The sequence below is a fragment of the Labrus mixtus genome, chromosome 16, assembly GCF_963584025.1.
Source record: "Labrus mixtus chromosome 16, fLabMix1.1, whole genome shotgun sequence".
Classification (NCBI taxonomy): domain Eukaryota; kingdom Metazoa; phylum Chordata; class Actinopteri; order Labriformes; family Labridae; genus Labrus; species Labrus mixtus.
The window spans coordinates 9450116-9471956 of NC_083627.1; the positions used below are offsets into that span (position 1 = coordinate 9450116).

General features: G+C 41.7%; 2 protein-coding genes across 2 annotated transcripts; both read left to right on the forward strand.

Annotated features, from left to right (window-relative positions):
• The first annotated feature begins 1166 nt into the window (after window positions 1-1166).
• On the forward strand, window positions 1167-15281 carry pdik1l (PDLIM1 interacting kinase 1 like). Its single transcript, XM_061059082.1, has 3 exons — window positions 1167-1259; window positions 5486-5774; window positions 9053-15281. The coding sequence occupies exons 2-3, from the start codon at window positions 5490-5492 to the stop codon at window positions 9791-9793; spliced, it is 1026 nt and encodes a 341-aa protein (XP_060915065.1). The 5' UTR covers window positions 1167-1259; window positions 5486-5489; the 3' UTR covers window positions 9794-15281.
• A 457-nt stretch (window positions 15282-15738) lies between these two features.
• LOC132990999 (replication protein A 32 kDa subunit-like) lies at window positions 15739-20199 on the forward strand. The gene is made up of 9 exons (XM_061059549.1): window positions 15739-16090; window positions 16185-16237; window positions 16342-16443; window positions 17373-17486; window positions 17564-17635; window positions 18085-18192; window positions 18578-18700; window positions 19619-19716; window positions 19861-20199. Exons 1-9 carry the CDS (start codon window positions 16078-16080, stop codon window positions 19940-19942), a joined length of 765 nt encoding a protein of 254 aa, XP_060915532.1. The 5' UTR covers window positions 15739-16077; the 3' UTR covers window positions 19943-20199.
• The last annotated feature ends 1642 nt before the right edge of the window (window positions 20200-21841 follow it).

The window sequence follows — 21841 nt, forward strand, 5'->3', positions numbered from 1 at the left end:
CAGATATATGTCCAAAAACACTGTAAAAGTGGATTTTCCATAATATGTCCCCTTTAATGTATGCATTCATGTATGCACATTACTGAGAGACTGATAACAGTTTAAGTACAGACTGCACTTATATTCCACATAATAACTCTTTACACTCCATGCTAATCAAACCTTTCACAGACTAAGTCAAACCAATGAGACAAATCCAGCTAAGAGCCACTGATTTAATTTATTTTTCTTCTCTCTTAACTTTAATATTGCTCTTCTACCTTTGGACTTGTACTTTTTTTTGTAGAGCTGACTCTAGGAGCAATGCACACAAATTGCAACGTACCGCCTATTCCTGTGCAAATGACAATACACTAATCTAATAATAGCTTTAAAGTTATGCAATACTGACCCAACAGGTTCCTTTTTTTCCCCTCCACGATGCAATACTCTGCAAGATCTCAACAGTGAAATACTCGGGTATTAATATTTACATTTCCAATTCATACTTGTAGAGCCCATGTTTCCCATCATTATTGTTGTTCTTGTTATTTTTGCGTTGTCTATATTCGTGCTATATTGTGTCCCTCTGTGTTTGCTTTTTTAAAGATTTGGTTGCTTTGCTTCGCTTTAAGATAAAGATAAGATAAGATATACTTTATTCATCCCAGCAGGGAAATTTAGGTGTTCCAGCAGCCAGCATACATACAAACACACAACACAACACATACATACACACATATCCCACCCATACAAAAAACACGAGCCCACAATACAGTTTGATATATGATATATGCAACTCAGGCTGAAGTTTAAAAGTTTAAATGTCTTCTGTCCTTACTTAAAGGGGAGTCGTTATAAAGTGCAATTGCAGTAGGTAATCTATCTATTGCTCCACTTCTTCTTTTTGTAGAAGTGGAGCAAGTTTTAACCTTTCCCCACGGTCAATTAAGTTTTACTGTTTCCAACAATCTCGATGACAGTGACTCTTATGAAACGAAGAGTTTTACTTTGAAAACGCACAAGCCGGAAGTCGTCTCGTCGTGGTGGTGGCCACCTCTGCGCCGCACCGCACCGCACAGCACAGCACCAGCACCAGCAGCTGCACGCGCTCACTCTACGGCACAGTGTTTGACAAAAAAAACAAAAAAAAAAAACCCTCCTCGTTCTGTTCTGACTTGCGCGAGAGGAGGAGAACGCGCGCGGCGGTAATGGCTGCCAGGGAGAGTGAGGAAGAAGACAACAAATGAGACCCCAGAGAGACGACCCCGAAGGTGAGACTGACACCATGACAACTTACAGCTCAGCTCAGAGCAAGCCTTTTCTACATGTAGACTATTGTCTGCCTGCTGAGGCTACTTATCTACTTGTCTCGCAGGTGTGTGTGTGTGAGTGTGGGGAATCAGGCTATTCGGATGCCACACACATTTACACACACACACACACACACACACACACACACGGGACAATAAGCTGTCAATACCCTGTGCTTAACATGCACGCCTCCTCTTTGCCCCCCCTCCCTCCCCGCGGCGATGGGACAGTTTCAGTGGACTTGTTTGGGTTTATGATTGATTTATAAAAAGCTGGAGACGGAGACGTGCATGCGGTTTGCGCTGTGAGGAGCTGCACTCTTTGTTAGCTGGTGTTAACGTGATTAGCTCACGTTAGCTGGCGCTGTCCAGGCCACATAGCTGTTAGCCTGTTAGCCAATCAGACCGCCGGATACATAATTCTGCATCTCTTGTCAGCTTGTCCCCCTTCCGACTTTGTGGAGATGCATTATTTATCATCTCCTCTGCCTTCTATCTGACCTTCTGCCTCCTTCACATTTATTTTAAGTTTTATAATCTGTCTATGTAAAGGTTGTTTACACACACAGGTGACAGTGTGAGTTTTGACACCTGTCAATAATAACAACAATGTTTATTGTTGGTTTACACTTGATAAAATAATATGTTTTGTTTAAAGGTAATAATTTTCTTGTTGAAATAATGGGACTTTACACGTTTTTTATATATCATATTATAAATGTATTATTTAATTGGTCATTATCTATGTTTTTGTTGACGTTAAGCTCAATTGAATGTTAAATAGAAACATAATTAACTCCTAACACTTTGTTTGCCTGATGTTAAAACTAATAATTGTCATTGGAAGTGAAGCTGGAACAGTAAAAACAAGTTATTTCTTTTTTTTTTCTTCAATATTTTATTTGTAGTTTTTATCTTTTGTGCATAATACAAATAATACAAGGACATACAGGAACTCAAACAAACAAACCCGGCTCAGACAATTTGGTGATTAAAAAAAACAAGTGAAAAGTAAACAGAAATTTCTTGCATAGCTGCCAGTCACTCAGTAAACTCAAATAGGCGGTGTATCGAGTCTCTTAAGAAGAGGTCCGTAGTAGTAACAAGGTGAGTTTTCAACCCACATCAGCTTTGTCCAAATGGGTCCCAGATTGCCAAGAATGTCTTTATCGAACTTGTCCTCAGGAACCTGAGTTTTCCATTCGTATGGAAGACGACTTCCAGTCTGTCAGAATGAGTCTCTTAGCGATAATCGTCCCCAGTGCTAGGGAGCATTGCAGGCGTGAGGGAAGACTTTCAGTTAACTGTGAGCAGCCGAAGATTGCAACGTCAGCATCTGGATATAAGAGTTCGTTATAGGCTAAAAACAAGTTATTTAACAGAAAATGATTTGTTGACAAGTTTATTGTCAAGAATATATCTCACAAGTATTTGTTCCTATCTGCTAAATATGGGATTTTCTTGCTACTATTATCCATGGTTTACCATCAAAAACTCAATAACTGCATTTGAATTTTGGACCAGTAAGTCACTTAATTAATCAATTACTGCATGATGGCAATTTTTTGTCTAAACTCAACAGATTTTCTATGCAAATAATCAATAAATATCAGTCTGATGAAGTGATGCTCAGATATTATTTCTTTGTTTTTCTTGCATGTTTAAATTTAATTATCCAATTTGTTTGAACACCATTAGCTCCGTTATGAAACCCTTTAAATGAAAACACCCAGTTGTTGTGGTGCTGGTCCTGTTTTCTGGTCTTGCAGGTATATCAGGTTTATGTAACACCATAAAAAGGATATGAGAGACATTTCATTTGGTGCCTTCTGGTGAAGTCTTGCCTCTTACATACTTTCCCATGAAACTAGGTGTCACATTAACATGGTGGTAACTCTCGTTACTGTGATGCGTTATGTGTCGTTTTAGTTATTGAACATGTAAATAACGATGTGTGCGAGTTCACTGAAGCGCTCTACACTTCTTCAGAAGAACAGCTGTCCAAAGGGGGGGGGGCAGAGGAGTCGGGTATAGCTGCAGCCTGGCGACCTCTCGTCTCATGCCGTATAATAAATAGTAAGGGGAACAAGAAGAGATGCTGTTGTGTCTATATCGAAAAAAAATATGTTTGCATAAAACAACAATAACACATGTAAATTTAACAGAAATACAAGATTATATAACCTTTGGTTTCTGCTTTTCAGTCAAGAGGACAGTGTTTGTGAGCAGCCTAATCTGTTTGTTTCAGTTACACCCATGACAAAATGTATCATGGAGATTATCCAGGGTTTGTTTGGGAGTTTGATAACCGGCCAGGGGAATTTTACGGAAACATGTGTTTCTCAGACAGAATGTGTAAATGATGTCGTGGTTGGGAAATGTGGCAGTAAATGGTGACTAAAGTGGGCTTTCTAGGGGGATCTCCAATCAGGGCCGCAGATTGGGAACAAATGGGAAACATTCTTTGAGAGTCTGCAAAACAAAACTTTTGTGTGGTGGCATTTTTGTGAGATTAGCTAATCTGTCAACAATCTAACCTAGTTTTAAAAATGAAGCTGTCTAACATCTTATTTTAACAAGATGAGAGATTATAGAGGCTGAAATTAGCTTTGCCAAAAATTCTTCTTTGCATAGAAGGGATTTTTAACAGTTTGGAGGAGTTTGTTTTCCTCGCAGTTTTACGCGTTTTCAAACACAGGGTGGCTGTGACAATAGCCTCTGTACAGGGGGCGCGCAACATACCCGCTAGGCTACCGGCACCCCTAGGTTATCCAAACATTAATGTAGAATTGTTACGGCACCATTTTTGAGTGTTAGCCTGATACTGTCTTTTGATTGGTAAACATCTACACACTTTATGTGAGCCGTCTGAGTGACATCACTGCCTTTGTTATCATTAAACACACTGTTGGGTTCCCATCCTTGCTTAATTTGTCTAATGCTGTTTGAGACTACTAATTCCGAGAAATGGTCATTATAGTATTGTGAATAATAAAACCAGACATTAGTAACTCTACTAAGGTCAGGATCAGAAATGACACTGTTTCATTAGGGAGGTTATAATTTAGGGAAGTTTTTATGCTCATTTGGACCTGAAGGAAAAAAAATGGACAAGGAAAAGCTAATAAATTAGCTTTCAAGTACCAACCCCCCTGACTCCCTCCTGTGTGAAGCATTTGGGGGGAATTCCTCCCCATTACGAAAAAAATGAATTTCAGGCCCTGATGCACTGGGGCACCAAAATATCGCTCAAAGGGGGAGAATGAAACGGTCGTCAAGTTCAATTATCCTTACAACGTAGCGGAGGAGGAATGCCCATTCACAAAATTTAAATCCCAAACAATGAAGTAGCAAAGGTCGAATGTGGCCAGTTTATAGCTGCCTCCTGCCGCACCTTTAGTTTACAAGTTTGATATCAAGTGGAGATGAGTCTGTCGACGCTTTCCTCTGCATTGAAAACAAGACAACTGTTGATTATCATCGAAGGTCACTGATTAAAACCATGCTTATTTAATCAATCAATCAAAAAATAAATACATGCTTATCTAGGAAAAAAGTGAACAAATCATAAGCTAGTGCAACTCACTGAGAAGGTTGGTAGCACCAGTGTCTCTAAGTTTGAAGCCTGGCAAGAAGATTACCAGGCCAAAGAAAAGCAGCAAATTTCAAACCACATTTGTTATTATGTTGTCGAAAATGTGCAATACTTTTTTTTAGATTTACTTTTGGGCGATGTCTTCTGATAGGACAGTGGATAGTGTCGGAAATAAAGGACAGAGAGAGAGAGAGGGGGGGAATGACATGCGGGAAGGGAGCAACAGGTTGGACCTGAACTTGGGCCAAAGCCCCCGCACATGGGGCACACCCACCAACCACCAGACCACCGGCGCCCCAAAATGATTCTATACTTTGACACTTTTCGATTCCACATGTTTGAGGACGAAAAACCCTCTGATGTTTAAATGACGGTAATGATGCAGATCTTTACTTTAACCAAAAGCTTCTGCAAGCGAAAAAGAGAGAGAGAGAGCACTGCATGTCTAAACTGCACAACTAATTAGCATAGCTTCTCTACTGAAGGTTTGCCAACGTGCTAATAAGACAGTGGGAAGGAGTTTGCCTGACTTTTGTTGTAACTAAGATTTTAAATAAATAGAAAAATAACCCACTGTCTCTCTGTACACAGTGAGGACTAGGATGGTAAGCAGCCAGCCGAAGTACGAGCTGATCCAGGAGGTGGGCCGCGGCAGTTACGGCGTGGTGTATGAGGCGGTGGTGAAGCGCACAGGGGCCCGGGTGGCGGTGAAGAAGATCCGCTGCCACTCTCCAGAGAATGTGGAGCTGGCCCTGCGGGAGTTCTGGGCCCTCAGCAGCATACAAAGCCAGCACCCAAACGTCATCCACCTGGAGGAGTGTATCCTGCAGCGGGACCAGCTAGCACAGAGGATGAACCACGGCTCCAGCTCCCCGCTCTACCTGGAGGTGAGGATGCAGAGTTCAGTGTAATGGGGTGTGGGGACAGGGGAGGTCTGCTACAGTTTAACAGTAATCTGGATTTGGCTCTGTCCAATGTCTTGAATTTGTACAACCGAACCAATTTTAAACACTAGCTGTCAGAGTTGCATATTGCTCCTTTAATGGGACACTGCATGGAGTACTAAACATTTCTGTTTCTAAGTATACGACTGCATAGGATGATCATTAATGATGACCTCTGTATTTTTGAAACGATCATCAAAAAGTATCCAAGTTAGAATTTTTACAAGCTTCACCTCTACCTTTTGAATTATACAATGTCGGGTTTCTATTACTTTATATTTTGTTGCAGTGGTATAGAAACAGGTGTTGTTGATTTATAACATATCAAAGTCTAAAATCCTGGTGTCGTAACAACCCTGCTCTAAAGTGGTCAAAGTGACATTTTGGCGGTGCAGAATATCATCATGAAGTTGTTGGTAAAGCCTGGTTTGTCTTCCTTTTGTGTGAGCTGCTCTTGTGAATTAGCAGAAGAGCTGGATGTTTCTGGATGGTTCTGTGGCCCCACAGTCACATGAACGTGTTGTCAGGTTGAGGTAGGGGGCCTCCCCTCCCCTCCCCAGTCAACCTGTCTGCTGCCTGTCATGTCGCAGTACCTCCCCGCTGTCTGACGGCAGGGACACAGGCGCTCTGCCGGTGCCTGATTATAGTCTCTCAGCGGCACGCTGGGCTATTGTCACACCGTTCATTCAGCTTTCTGCAGCGCTAGCATTGGATACTTTCCCAGAATCCCTTTTTATTCCAGCTCTTTTTTTATTGCGCTGTAATGTTCCAGTACGTGCCTTCAGAAGAACACATGATAATGGGGCAGAATTATCTGACCGCACCAACTGTGGGATAATTTGCATCCATTCTTTTTGGGCGGTGGATTCTTTGGCTGCCGGCTTGTCAAACAATTTGCAGCCATTTGTTTACAGCGGGGCTTCCACCAGGATTTGCCTACAAAACATATTCAGAGCACATGTGTTGTCTGTGAAGCAGTTTACATTGTTAGCTTTCATGCAGGGTTTCATCTGCTGACAAAATTACTTTCATCTTGCATTTCTCTGACTTATAATTTTAACTGCTTTTGCCATTTTTTTATAGAAGGGTTCTCACTAAAATGGACAATACAAACCCTCAGACTTACTCTGACTGACTGATCTCATTAGTAACATCAAAATCTTTTCCTCTGCCTTCATAACAGACTTACTAACGTATATACAGCTATGTAAGTGATTACAGACATTTTTTTTGAATTACCTCCAGCTCTTGCTTTTTAAACAGACCATAGACTGTATAAAAGATGGACGTAGTCTCTGTAGCTTTATTCACACTGCCTGTTTTAGGCAGTATATGTACGCCCCTGTGATGTCTCACCTTCACTATGAATGTCACAAGGAGTAAAGGGGGACGAAGTGATGTCAGCTCTGTGCCGCCGTTAGAGATAGTAAAAGAGGCGTTGCAGGGGCGAGACCGGCTCTGCATGGCCATGTGTGCGTATTTGGATCTCCCGCTGTTTCTCTAAATGTCCTGCTTCCGTAAAGCCATAATGCAATGTGAATTCAGACTGGGTCACCAATATTACACTGTTGCGAAATTATATCAGAATGTACAAAAGACATAATGGTGGCAGAGCTTCTTTGTTGAATCACACTCTGAAAAAGGCGAGTGAAGTCACCCATTAGTTGCTGAAGAGACTTCTTGAAGCGATGGCAGTCACCCTTTTGGATGTTATCTTTATCTTACCTTTGATCGTCTGATAACAGACAAAGAGGTGAAAGCCAAGGCAGGTCTTATGCCTCCTGGCAAACAGCTGCAAACGCCCCCGCCTGGTAGCCAAACCAGACACGCCCCTGATTATGCAAAATGTATGCAAACACTCTTATGTCCAATAAAAACTAAAAATGGTGAGCCTTAAAAAAATGTATGTCCTGTGCACAAAAAAGAAGCTATAGGAATAGCCTTTGATACCAAACCTGTTTTTTTTTTTTAAAACTACTGTTAACATGTAAAAATTGGACTTAAACATGAGACTTGATGGAAATTGCTTGGTGTTTGCATTTAGCCTCAATTGGACACCTGAGGAACTGCATTTTTTGGCTCTTCCAGGTTGACTTTAAGGAGGATGCCTTCAGCTCGTTAATTTCCACTAATATTTTTCTACTTTTAGTGATTATACATCACCTGTTTTCAATTCCCTTCATCTCTTATCGTAAGACTTAATAGATCTCTTTAGGTGTGTTCAGACTAGAGTTCAGAAATGTCAATACTTAATTACTTTCTTGATGCCACGTGGGAAGACATACTTAAAGTACTTTCACCCCCCCCAGCTTTTAACTTTTATTTTTATTTATTATTTTATTTACGTTGAATTTATTTTAACTGCAAATCTTTTAATATTTTAGCTGTTTCATTTTTAAAATTTTTAGGCTGCAAGAAAAATGAAATTACTCTGAAGTGACTTCTCTTCGACATTATTCCTTATTAACCTGTAACCTGTTGCTTTTCTATATTACATGTAAAACATCATCTATCAAACTCCGGGGATACATCCCAAATGAATTTCAATTTAACACGAGAAGGATGACGCTTGCAGGTTTGTGGTCTGCTGTCAAAAAGAGATGAAATGAACCGACTACCTGCAGCAGACATTAAAGATGAGAGGCCTCTCACTTGGCTCTGATTTTTTTTTTAAATGGCCTCAAAGAAAGATAGCTGACGACGTGATGAATACAAAGCCAGAGCAACCGGGCTCGTTAGGTTCTGAGTGACATTTTCTTCTCCCTACAATGCAGAGCTGTTTCCCATTGTGTCAGTAATGATAAAAACTAGACCAGACATAAGAGATATAATACTTAATCTGTAGAGTTATTACATTAGCTTTCCCCCCCTGTTTATACAGATGTTCATCAGTTTGTTCAGTGGCCTCCTTTTAGCTGTGGACAGTATTTTCTGTTAAACACTGTGACGGCTGTAAAGAAGTTGGCTAAATTATTTATTTTATAATTGATTCAGTCCCACAATTCCAGTCAAATATTGTTTGTAAGCTGTAATGCAGCTGCACGCCAGTAGCCGTGGTTGTAGCTCTGGTGACTGTACTGCCATACTGCTCTACTACCTGGATGTAAACCAGCACAGTGGACGGATTGGTATCTTGTAGCGTGTAGCTATTTGGCAACTGATTTTGAGCATCACTAGTATCGTTTTGACTTAGCTTTTCTTCTTCTGTGTTTCTACTGCAGCTGGTCGAGACGTCTCTGAAGGGAGAGATCACATTCGACCCCTGCTGTGCCTACTACCTGTGGTTCGTCACCGATTTCTGTGACGGAGGCGACATGAACGCCTACCTGCTGTCCCGCAAACCCAGCCGCAAGATCAACACCAGCTTCATGCTGCAGCTGGGCAGCGCCCTGGCCTTCCTGCACCGCAACCAGATCATACACCGCGACCTCAAACCGGACAACATCCTCATCTCCCAGGCCTGCTCGCCGGCCGGCTCCTGCGAGCCCACCCTCAAAGTGGCCGACTTTGGCCTGAGTAAGGTGTGCTCCACCTCCGGGCTCAACCCAGAGGAGCCGGCAAGTGTCAACAAGTGCTTCCTGTCCACGGCCTGCGGAACAGACTTCTACATGGCCCCGGAGGTCTGGGAGGGACACTACACCGCCAAGGCAGATATCTTTGCTCTGGGAGTGATCATCTGGGCCATGGTGGAGCGCATCACCTTTGTGGACGTGGAGACTCAGAAGGAGCTGCTGGGGAGCTACGTGCAGCAGGGTTCAGAGATTGTTCCTCTTGGGGAGGCCCTGCTAGAGAACCCAAAGATGGAGCTGCTGATCCCCGCTAGGAAAAAGAGCATGAACAGCCACATGAAGCAGCTGATCAGGGAGATGCTGTCGGCCAACCCTCAGGAACGGCCCGACGCCTTCGAACTGGAGCTCAGACTGGTCCGTATCGCCTGCAGAGAGCTGGACTGGGACACGTGATGGACCAGCAAACGGCCCCACAGACTGAGCTGATCAAGCACATGTACACATCTCATCGGTTAATGTTAATCTAGAAGATCACATTTTGGGAATATTGTTTTTTTATTTTACTAGGGAACAATAATTAGAATAGTAGTTGTTTGTCTTTTCTTAAAGGGGAATTCTGTTTTTCAACTGTTGCCTGATATTTGATTATTTTGGGGTCTAAAACAGTTTTTACACATGCACTCCAGAAAATATTCTGCCACTGAAATCTCCCTGAGTTGCTAATGCACACATACTTTGTAGTATAAAGTTTCAGGAAGGGATGAGGGTCTCAAGACGTAAAAAAAGACGCTGTGGAAGTCTTAAGATGACAGATAAAGCAACAGCGTCGGACACTATAATGGCAGTTTTTCGCCTTTATACCAATTCTACGTCTAATTTGATGTGTTCACAGTATAAACGGCCGAGTGGAAAAGAATATACTGGCGAGCAGTGAAGAGTGTGAAGCAGCTTCATGACATGCATGAAGATCATGCACGCTAGAAGGCACCGTGAATGATGCAGACGTCATCACCCAGCTGCACGCTCGTGGTTTTTGCTGCATTTGCAATTAGGCTCACCCTTACGCAATGTGGAAATAGTCGTAAAGAATTCCACTGCGTTCACACGTGCGGTTCACCCAGATTATCAGGAGTTTAGTGCACGTGTGAAAACACTATAAAGGACTCATAGATACTCAGAGTTTTGTGATATCTCCCTTTGATTGAAGCAATTACTGGAGCAATTCCAAAATGTTTTGTACCCATCCTCATTCAGACCCTGAAGTATTTAGAAACATTTGGCCCAGGTGTAAGAATACCAGAATTCCCCTTTAAACTGCACCCACTGTTCAAGCACATCCAGTCCTCTACAAGCTGTGTCTTTATATTGAAGGGGAGAGGTGTGAAACTCACTGCTGCTGCGGCTCCAAAGTGCAGCTTAGTCTCAGGCTAATCACATCACAGCTTCCACTTCCTCCTTACAGAAGCACTCGAGCGTGATGGAATGAGCAAAATGACCCCCAAAAGTCCTGGATTCAATTAAAAGTGAAAGTCAAACAGTTTGTCTACAAATACCACTGTGGACTTGGTGCTAATTATTCTAACTATTCTAAATGCAATATGAGACATAATCCTGTGATCATTACAGCTTATATATATCCAAAGGGCCCATATTAGAACACAATCACCTCCTAAGTGTTGAATGTTTTGAAGTTTTCCGTGGCTTTAACAGAAAAGCTGACTTCCAAACTTTACTCTGGTACCGGACCACCAGCACTGACATCAAGATTTGATTCTGTTTAAGCATCAAATGCTGACATGCCCAGCACACTCAGGTAGTTAAATCACACAATATGACGGGTATTTGTAGACAAACTCCATACAGTCAAGGTCAGTTCTTCAGTTAGAGAAAGGGGGAACATCTCCAACCTTTGGTGCTTGAAGATAACATTGTGTGTATTTCTTAAAGCTGCTTCGTTGGTAGTTTTGGGTGGGGGATGTTTTATCAGTAAGTGTCCTCCCAGCAGGTGCTTGGTTGGTGTTTCTCTCTTGTCTGCTCATCTCAGACTTACAGATAAGACGATCGGTCTCAGACACACCAATAACCAGGGTACAAGAATGTAAAGCGACCAAGACGGGTCACCTTCATTTATAAAGCCTTAAAGACCAAACACTAGATTTTTAATTCACTTCAAACAGTTGATTAAAAAGTCCACAGGATCATTCTGGTTTACGGCACTGGATGGTTTCTTTTGTTTGGCTGTTATTCAGTCAGTAACTTGTGATCACAAAATGTATTTAACATTTCAGTTCCGCTTGAGCGGTCTACGAAGGCCGGGTTGTTTTTTTTCTGCTGGGTCATTCGAAGGATGCTAGCCCTGAATTGGGACAAAGCAGATCTCTGATGATGCTATATCTGAAATTCACTTGCATGGTTTTTACAGACAGCTGGAAACAAACCAGAATTATCCTCGAATTAGGAAATCCAAAACACAAAAGACGCTGCCATAAAGCAGTTCTGCCCATATTTAGACGACTTGTTGAAGTGACTTCTCCAAACACACGATAAAACAAAACTACTGCTTAGCCTAAATCCCCCGTTTTGCCTAAACCTAGATTTAATTACCTGGAGGGTTAGCTGTGACATGAGTATTCACCTCCGAGTCCATTTGAACAAGAGGAACACTGAAACTCCCTGAAAGCACTTTGATTTCCTTGTTTTTTATTTATTCCTGATAACTACCTGCTGCGTCGTATCGAGCCGCTCTGCGAGGCTGGATTCAGTGCGATAACTGCGTCTGCATTTGTTTACCAGGCGAACACAATGTCAGCCAACAGTCTACTTATGCATGCAGTGCCTCTCACCTTCAGGGAGGAAGTGAGAGATGGCACCAGCGCACTCGACACACAATCCTCCGTGAGCCAGAGGATCTCTGCTTTCTTTTTTTTTTTTTTTTTTTCTGAAACATAATACTGTTGTGTTTAACTTGATCTCCTCTCACTGTGTCACTGCTGCTCGTTTCCTTTGGCTCTGGATCTTACAGTAATCCCTTTCTTCATGCTTCCGACAGGCTAATTCTAAGCCTATTAAGTTGTTGCAGAGCTTGGCGGAGGATCATGTGTGCAGGACCCCTTTTTGCCTTTCAGGTCGTACACACATTAAGTTGTGCAGTTTAACATGCACCTATACAAACCAAACAACCCTGGCTATTCCATTGCCTTCAAACTGTGGCAGAAAATGACACTTCTGTTTGACTTGTTGCCAATGCCAATATGAATCTGCTCGATGGCCTTTAATTCTCACGGCTTACTTGTTTTATTTCCTGTTCTGATGAGATTGATATCTGCCTTATCTCTCAAAGTCCCTGCTTCCTTTTAGACACTAGAGTGGCGTCCGTGATGTCGCACCCAAACACACAATTGGCCACCAAGTTGTGCTTGAGATGCATCACATTTAACCCTCTCCTTGGTGTGAATATTAATACCATAGATCAGTTTTCAAATCTGTGCCGCAGGAAGTCAATGCTGCTTTTGGACAATGTTGATCGCTTCAAGAATGTGGTATTTGTGGTTCACAATCGAGCATAAAGTTTGGTCTCAAAGTAGGTCACCCATATCCTGAGAGCTCGAATCAGAGCAGAGGATGATGGGTAGAGTCATTTCTAGCCAGATTTCTTCCCTCAACCCCCAAGAAAAGAGAGGGTATAGGGATGAAAGACAAACGGCTCTTGTGAGGTGTGAAACATTTGCCAAACAAATACTAGGTGTGGGGTTTGAGAGAGATTTCACCCTTTGATTTGTTGTATTATTCCTTTGCACATGTGTAAATACTGTACAGGATCAACATGACGAACAAGGTTGATGTACATTTTGACTGGGTGTGCTCTGTTTTTAGGAGCCTGACTTGATTGACATGTAAATTGCTGTGATGGATTCTTTCTTTGTTTTCTTCTTCTGATTGAGCTTCAGTTTACTTTGGTTATGGAAAAGATGTGGTATATTTACAGGTCAATACTGTTGGTGTGATAGTGATAATTGTATGTTTTCATCGGCCTGTTGTTGGTGATTTTGTGTAAAGCAAAGCTGGTAGACCATGTGGGTCAACTCCAACGGTCCTTTTCTGTCTGGTTCTGGGGTAGTTTTGGAAATGGTAAAAGTCTTTGAAACTCTCTGTCATCGATTTAAAAAAAAAAAAAAAAAACCTCAGCACTTCAGTAGCCCTGATCCAGGACCGCCATGCAATGTCCACCAATACTGCTATCTCCAGGAACTCAGTTTAGCCAGAAAGTGGAACAATGTGAGATTTCTGAGGCCAATAAAGATTATAACTCTGGTTACTCAGATCACTGGTAATGGTGGTCTATAAAGTGAATTTTGAACTTTAATAAAAAGACACCCTTTCCATGTGGACTGCTTATCTATGATGCTCTGAAAGGATTGTCAAAATGCACTCAGAAAGCTGCTTCCAGGACAAATAACTTAGAGCCGACCTGACATGGGCCTATAGTCGATAGTCCGCTATTGGATGGCACAATTTTTAATAAGAGTGAGAATGAAAACTTTTAAGAGCATGCTTTGAGACTGCAGTTGGCACTCCTCCCAACATTCAGCACGTTTACATGCACACTTAAGTCGATTGGGACATTTACCTGGACTACTGTCCTTGTCCCAGTACTAGGGGGGGGGGAATGGATTTACCGACAGAGGTATGTCTGACGTTGCGGTCGCTATGGTACTTAGAGATACAACCCCTTTCAGCAATTATTGGACCTTCTTCTGAACGACCTATTACATCACAAACCAAAAACTCACCAAATTGTCTGTCGAACCATGAAAACATGGAAAACTTTACAGCTATGTTCATTTTGTATCCTTGTTTGTCTAGAAATTTGTGTTTCTTGCTCTAGCACTCGCCATTTTGGTTCCTTTGTCTTTTTTTTTTTTTTTTATGGATTTCTTATACACATTCAGGCTGTTCAACTTCCTAGTCCAAGCCTGGCACATACGGGAACTGTGGAGGATGTGCAGAAGGCCTAGGACTGAGTTGTATACATGTAAGAGTAACTCAACCTCCAACCGGATTATCGAAGTGTTCTTTTCCGCCTTCAACAAGTTAGACCTAATTCGATTTCGAAACAAATCTACCTACAGGTAGAAATAAATAAAGTATACTGAACCTTATTTCACTGAGTCGGAATAACAATAAATCCCTTTTTTTTATATTGTGATACAGTACTGAACCTCTGCAGAACATGCAAAAGAGCATCGAGAGCCTTGCAGATATTGATTATTACTAGAGGTGGTTCAATATATAAAATCGTTAAACAGGAAGTTGCATTCTACTAACAGCTTTCTGAGGGTCTTCACTTAGTTATATCAGTCCACGATCCCAACATTATAGGTATGATATTGGTAATTTGTTAAATGTCCCCTCTTAAATTGGCATTGATATCAGTCTAAAAATCCCTCATTGTTCTGACTCTCATGTAGCATTTCTGTTCTTGATGAAATAAGTATTGACTCCATTTTAAGCCCCCCCAGCTTTATTTTAAGTACACAAAGTTCTGTTGATGCACATTGGAAAATATGCTAATTCCAACAGATGTTATAGACCTCATAGATGAGCCACTATGTCATTCAGGTTCACATTTGAAGACAAAAATGTCACTGGTGGCAAATAAATGCCAATGAAGACCTGATGCATGAAAACCTGGTCCTGGATGAGGGCTGCACTTCACATAAAACCTGTCCTGTGTCGGATGAAGAACACTGACTCGTGTCAGACGAGATCCAAACTCACAGATCTTCTGCTCTCACTCTTTTGTATGAACAATTTTTTCCCTTGTCGATGTAAAGTATTTTGAAGAGATTAAATGAAGTTTATCAGAATTGGTGTGAACACCTGTCAATCACTGTTGAACTGATGAATTTTTAAATAAAATGGATTGAAAGAAAAAGTTGAATTGCATTTCAAGTTGACCTATCATGCTCATCACCATTTTAAAACTCACATATAGTGTTAGAATGCAGAATGCCCAAACTAATTGTAGGCAAAGTTTCAGATCAAGAGGTAAATGTTTCTTGGAGTAATCCCAGTGTGAGTCCGCAGAGGGCGCTAAACGGCTTGTTCTGAAAATCCCACAAAGTTTCGCCGATATGAAACCAAGAATTTCACGAGATGGCTAAATGCCTCTATGTAAGCCGTTGAAAACTCTTACATAGGCTCTCTTCTTCCAGCACTGCAGAGCAGCCCCCCCCCCTGGCAGCCCTGCAGCATTCTGCCACCTGGAAAGGTTCCCAGAGAGTTGGCCAATCAGAAGAAAATGGGCCCATGGGGAGGGGGGTCTTAAAGGGACAGCAGCTGAAACAAACAGTTTCAGGTAGAGCTGAAATACATTTTTTTTTTTTTACTGACGCAGGCGAGTATCCGATAAATAAGGAGTTTGTTGAGCTGCAAATCATGCAAAGCTGCTCTATAGGTTTCACAGAATGACAACATGAAAGGTGAAAATGAGGATATTATCGGATCTTTAATGAAATGAAGCATGGAGGCCGCCACTACTCATGTCTTTTTCCTCCTCTGTGGACCTGCACTGCTGCACAGGTGATTGCTGTAATTCAATACACCTGCAGGCTGACACCTGACAACTTCTCCCTCCTGCAGCTTCCAGCTTCACTGTTTATCATCTTGCTTCTCATCGTCCTAATATTCTGCTTTTTGACTAAATCTGAGATGGTTAGATTTGAATACATATTGTCATGTGGAACCGAGGTAAGTGTGCACATTTCTCAAATCAGTCCAACAAAAAGAGCTTTAAACAATACCTCTGCTGTCTTTATGAGGCTTGGGTCTCTTTCTTTCACAGCCTGCAGTCAGTCCCCTGCTGGGACATGCAGCCACAAAGCAGTGATATCAAAGGTGTGTCTACTTCCTGTCGATAACTGAAACACATTCTGTAATCATCTGGAGAAAATGTGTTCTTATAGACTGTAACAGATTCCTTCACTTCCATCTCTCCACAGACGGCATTTCTTCAGATTTTACCGTGCACAGTGTCTCAGCTGCTGTCTGCTTCAGAAGTCAGCAGTGACTCTTTCGCAATATGCGACTTGGAACTTAACCAGGTATGCGTTACAACACTTATTTTGTACAATTTAAAGAGGATGTAAGTCGACATGACTGGAAATGAGTTCTGCACTGAGTCTGGTTATGGAGTTTAGTCCCACCACCTGATTTTGAGTCACGCATCTGGGGAATAAAGACATGACAAAAAGACAGAGCCTCCACCTGTCCAGCAGCAACAGGAATCAGGTTGGGTAAATCTCAAACATAGAGAGGACTCCGGGGAGGGCTGCTGTCCCAAGTGAATGTGACACCAAAGTTGGATGCACTTACAGTAGATCACTTGGTGCAAGACATGTTGTTAGCACTGAAGCAGTTAGCTCCAGTGAAGTTAAAGGATATATGGAGGAAGTAAATGCCTGGCCTAGCAGTCAAGGTAGCGGACTACCCAGATCATGCAAACCGCTGCACACAAGGGCACATGTGGCCAAATAATCTCCATAATTTTTCTTCCTTGTAAAATATTACCAGGAGCATGATGGGAATTAATGTTACCAAGGAATCTAGGTTCAGTCTTGTAAATAGGGACCCTGCAAGATAAGCAGTTTTTGCTAAATCTATCGGTGTGTGACTGAAATGTCTTTAAATGTGAGAGGCTGGAGTACGTCCATTTTTTAATGTGTGATCATTGTTGACATTTTTGAACAGAAAGTTCTGAAAATTCAGAATTGTAAATACTTTAAATGTCTGAAAAACTGGCACTAGCTTACTGCAGAGTATGGAGCCCCTGAGGTCTCAAAAAGCTCACTTTTCATTCTTGTGCACACCAAATAATTATGTTGTGGTCACAAGTTAAATGACAGCTTGTGCGCCCAACATGATGATTTTTACTTTCCACAACCTTAGGGGCTGTGAAGGAAAGTACACATATAAAGGCCAAAGCCTGAGTTTTTGTCCCATCATAATTTCATTGTGCATCTTCTTGCTGCAGCTGTCTGTCGTGGGCATCATCAGAGGATATGTTCCCTTTGTGACCAACGTCCAGTATTCATTGGACGACATGACCGGTCCACCTTTGAGTGTGAAGCAGTGGGTCAACTCAGAGGTAAGTACAATCCGCAGGCTTTTTAAAAAACTAAATGTCGGAGTAAATTATAGTTTTTAAGATTCTGTTTCTCACAGGATGGCGCTACGATGACTTTTGTTCCTCCTGGAACATACGTGAAGGTTATTGGAAGTCTGCGCAACTTCAGAGTAAGTGATTACAGACAAAGGGTTTCAGAAATGATCAGCTTGACTTGGCCTGAAACCAAATGTCCAATTTCTGAAGTGGCTAACTGAGCCCAACAGGTCCCATGGCCTTTTAAACACCATTACTATAAGATTAATTTGTAAAAGGTTTTTTTTTTTTTAAAGATTTTTTCACCTGCATTTTTAAAAACAAAAACACCATGTCAATATTGCAATGAACTATGGGTAAATCAGTGAAGTGTGCTTCCCAAGTGGCCTCTCTGGTAGTCTTCAGAGTCTTCTTTTGGCCCCTTGTGGACCCGGTGAATGCTGGGTTCTGATTGTCCTCTGGGTTAGGGTTAGGGTTAGCCCCCGCAGACTTCTGAAAACTCTCCACAGCCCGAATGTCTGCCAGATAAAGCAACGTTTTGACCCCCCCCCCCCCCCCCCCCTTTTTTTTATTGTTGCCTTAGAGAAAGAGAACATTGTTGGCGATGGATGTGCGCTGTATCAAAGACCTGAATGAAATCACGTCACACATGCTGGAAGTGGTACAAGCTCATATGCAGCTTTTTGGAAAGGTAAAACAATGTGTGTGTGTGTCAAAGGATTTATTGTATAATAAGCAGAAACTAAAGTAAAAATTGTGTTTTGCTATTTTATTACCCTGAAATCTTTAATTATTCAATTTAGACGGCAGATTAACTTTTTGAGCAGAACTCTTTTTAACAAATTTTAAAGGTCACATTGTATGCAAAATAAACATGACCATGTTTTTCTAACACTATATGTGTCCACAACACTAATATGGACCTCTAAGACCTAATGAAACTTGTTGAAAGAAGTACAATATGTGACCTTTTTAAAAAATGTTTAGAACAAGGCGAGCGTGTTTCATCCTTCAGAGTTAAAATGTTGCATTCAAATAGTGCAAACCCTTACTTTATGTTTTTATTGTTTCTTCAGGGATTTGATGTGAATATGAATATCACTGCTGCACCGCGATCTGGAAGAGTCTTTGATTACGGAGGTGATGATGGACACCCTGAAGACGTCTTGCCAAACGATCTCTCCACCATCCAGTCTCAGGTTAGTTATAGGGTTTAAAGGTTCAGTTCAACCAAATAACGGACACGGTATCCCTACACTACCAATACAAAAAAAACCTGCATTTAGATATTTATTTCTAGAAAACTGATTTCCCATAAGTGTGTTCATTGTGAGTCTTTCTGATGTCTGCTCTCTGCAACCTGTGCTGATGTTTGGGGACACAAAGGCTAAAACAATCAAAGTTCAAATAAAAATGTTAAAAGTAGTAGTAGTTGTCTTTGAGTCAGACTCAAACACAAAACTTTAAATATCCATCTCTGAACAGCTTTTATTGCTACAGTATCAACGACTTAAAAAAAAAAACGACCCACAGCTTGACGACCAAAATAGAAAACTTGACAACACATGCCAAGCATTAAAGAAAAAAAAGAGAGCGCTGCAAATACAGACAACCCCAAAAAATGCATTAGCACTACTAGATACTGCTACTAAGATTTCCAACACGACCTAATACAGCAACATGACAAGACACTACCACATAACTGTATTCTTCAAAACAGTCAAAATCCCCAACACAACCGTGTGCGTGTCTGACAAAAACATCCTAGCTCATCACATTCTGCTTCAAGAAACTGATGCCTGTTTAGTTTTAAGTGTGTGTTTAGATTCTGTGTTAGTAAACTCCGCTGATGCTGTAGAGTTTCATATTAACCTGATTTGCTGCAGCATCCAATCAGGGCCTGATATCCTATATGGGGGGCGTGCCCATCTTTAAGGCTGCTCTCATGTTTCCTCACTCATCACGCCTCAGATCTCCCTCCTCTCTCCTCAATCACCTCTTCCCCTCAGAGCAGCTTTAGGGGCTTTGGCACGATCCTGAAGATGGCAGGTCAGGAACGACTGAGAAGTGAGGAGACATCACTTAGTAATAAAGTCTTCTCCTGATTGCTCGGTTAGGTGCTGCATGTCATCAGGAGTTTCTCTGTCCAACTTGAAGGCATCAGTTTCAATGACCTGGAGAGACAGCTGGAACACCTGAGTGTGTGGGACATCAGGTACCTCTTAACTTCAACATACCTCATGTGTTTTGTGTGTCTATGCATGCATTGAATAAATTACGAAAGCCTCAGTCCGTACACATGTAGCTTTATCCAAAGAAGTCTGATCTTTCCTTTCATTTCTCTCTTCTTCTTGTACAGGACTTCGTTGACATTTTTGATCAATGAAGGTCACGTCTTCTCCACCATTGATGAGCATCATTTCAAGTCGTGTGTACATTAGTGGCGACGCATCGTGACATCAGAGCATCTACACGCTACCCATATTTTTGAAGACGGCATAGACCGTATTGTTTTTGTTATTTATTTAAAACTTAATGACGGTGTAAACATTTTTTTTGTAGAGAATAAGTCAACCGATGTATTGATGTTTATTTTAATGTTTTAACTTTTCTGTTTCTAATTTGTTTTCTGAATACGTGGGTAGACAGAAAAAAAAAAGATGTCATGCTATCTGTACATAAAGTATGAAGTGCTAAAGTTCATCTGGTGACCTCTATTTAAGGTACCACTTGGTGTGATTTATGCCAAAATTACCAGGAAGCCCTTCTACCTGTCTCTGTTCAGGCTCTTTGTCTGTCGATAAGTAGAACAACAGTTTTTAGTATTGAGACAACATTTCCAGCATGGCGACCGCCATTAACGGGCTTCAAAGGTCGCCTTCAGTGACCAATGGGTGATGTCGCTGAGACTCCGTCCATGTGTATTTACAGTATTTAAAGGGGGGCTGGATGATCACTTCCTCTACATGTCACCAAGTTTACAATAAGCTTTGGGTAAGTCCCAAAGGAAAGTCTGCACATGTGGACTTACAGATTGTGTGTAATTTGCCGTTGAGAATTTGGCATCTGAGCTCTCACACACACACTTAACAGGAACTCACCTCAAAGTCCTTGAGCTCGTCAGTATGGACAGAGGCGCTGTTTGTTGATAGACAAGGCAGGCAACTGCTTTGGGGCCCCAGGCCAGTAGGGGGCCCCACAGAGCTGACAAACTTTAAACCACAGCAGTGGCTCAAATTTAGCAATGACGGTAGGATACCTTCCTAAGCAGGGGCCCATCTGACAGCACTCCCTCTGGGAGTGAAAAAAAGAAAGAGAGGAGGAGGAGTAGGCGTTGGGACACTGGCAGACTAATGGTGATGAATGCTGGTTTGAGGGGCCCCCAATGAATTTTTCGCCTAGGGCCCCAACAGACTCTAAAAATCGCTCCTGAGCCTACATCAATTCTCACTCACTTCTCAGGACTTCCTTGGGAGACCCTCAAAATAGAAAATCTTCTTCAGGTCCTGAGAGTGTGTTGTTGGCAGATGGACTAGCAGAGCATCATGTTGTCTGGATTACATCCAGTCTTAAAGATTTATGATGAAAGTATAAAGTGAGATCTAATGAATTTGAAAGACAGGTCTACATTCATCTCAGTTTGAGCAGAGCAAAGATGCTTTTTAGCCCGAGGACACCTTACCCAACTGTGTGTGTGTGTGTGTGTGTGTGTGTGTGTTTATGTAAGTGAAACTGACATTAAACATAGCAAAGCTTACCTGCCTGGCATTTTCTGACCATTAAACCTCAACTTTCCTACTGACCCTTAAAACAACAATTTGTAACTCTTCCTCTGTAGAATAGTAGTTTCAAAGGTCAATGTAATAGTTCAATAACTTGCAGGGAGAATGGTGTCTTTTTTTAAACCTATCGGGTGCTTCCAAATTGCAAAGTGCCTTCACAATCTGACAGTAGAATTTGTGATGTGTCCTGTTAGTATCTACTGTTCAGTTGGCCGATATCTGTTCCTACTTCACCTGATTCATTCAGTGTGGAAGTTGCGTCATCAGCCCGCCTCATGTTATCGACACTCCAGCTCAGATGTGATCTGCACGATGACTCAGAAAATAATAAGAAACTTCACTTTGCATGTAAACAATTTAACAACTGAACATTTTAATATTTGAAAGGCGTGTTACCCGAACCGGCCGCATCCATCCTTGTTTTTTTAAATTTTCCCTATGCTCGTTTGTTTTGATTTGGAGGCGCATGTGAAGTGACGTTTTACATTTAATTTTGCACAGCGTTGTGGGTGTTAAAATACAGTTCATTTCCTGAGAGGATGCATCCAAACCATTCTG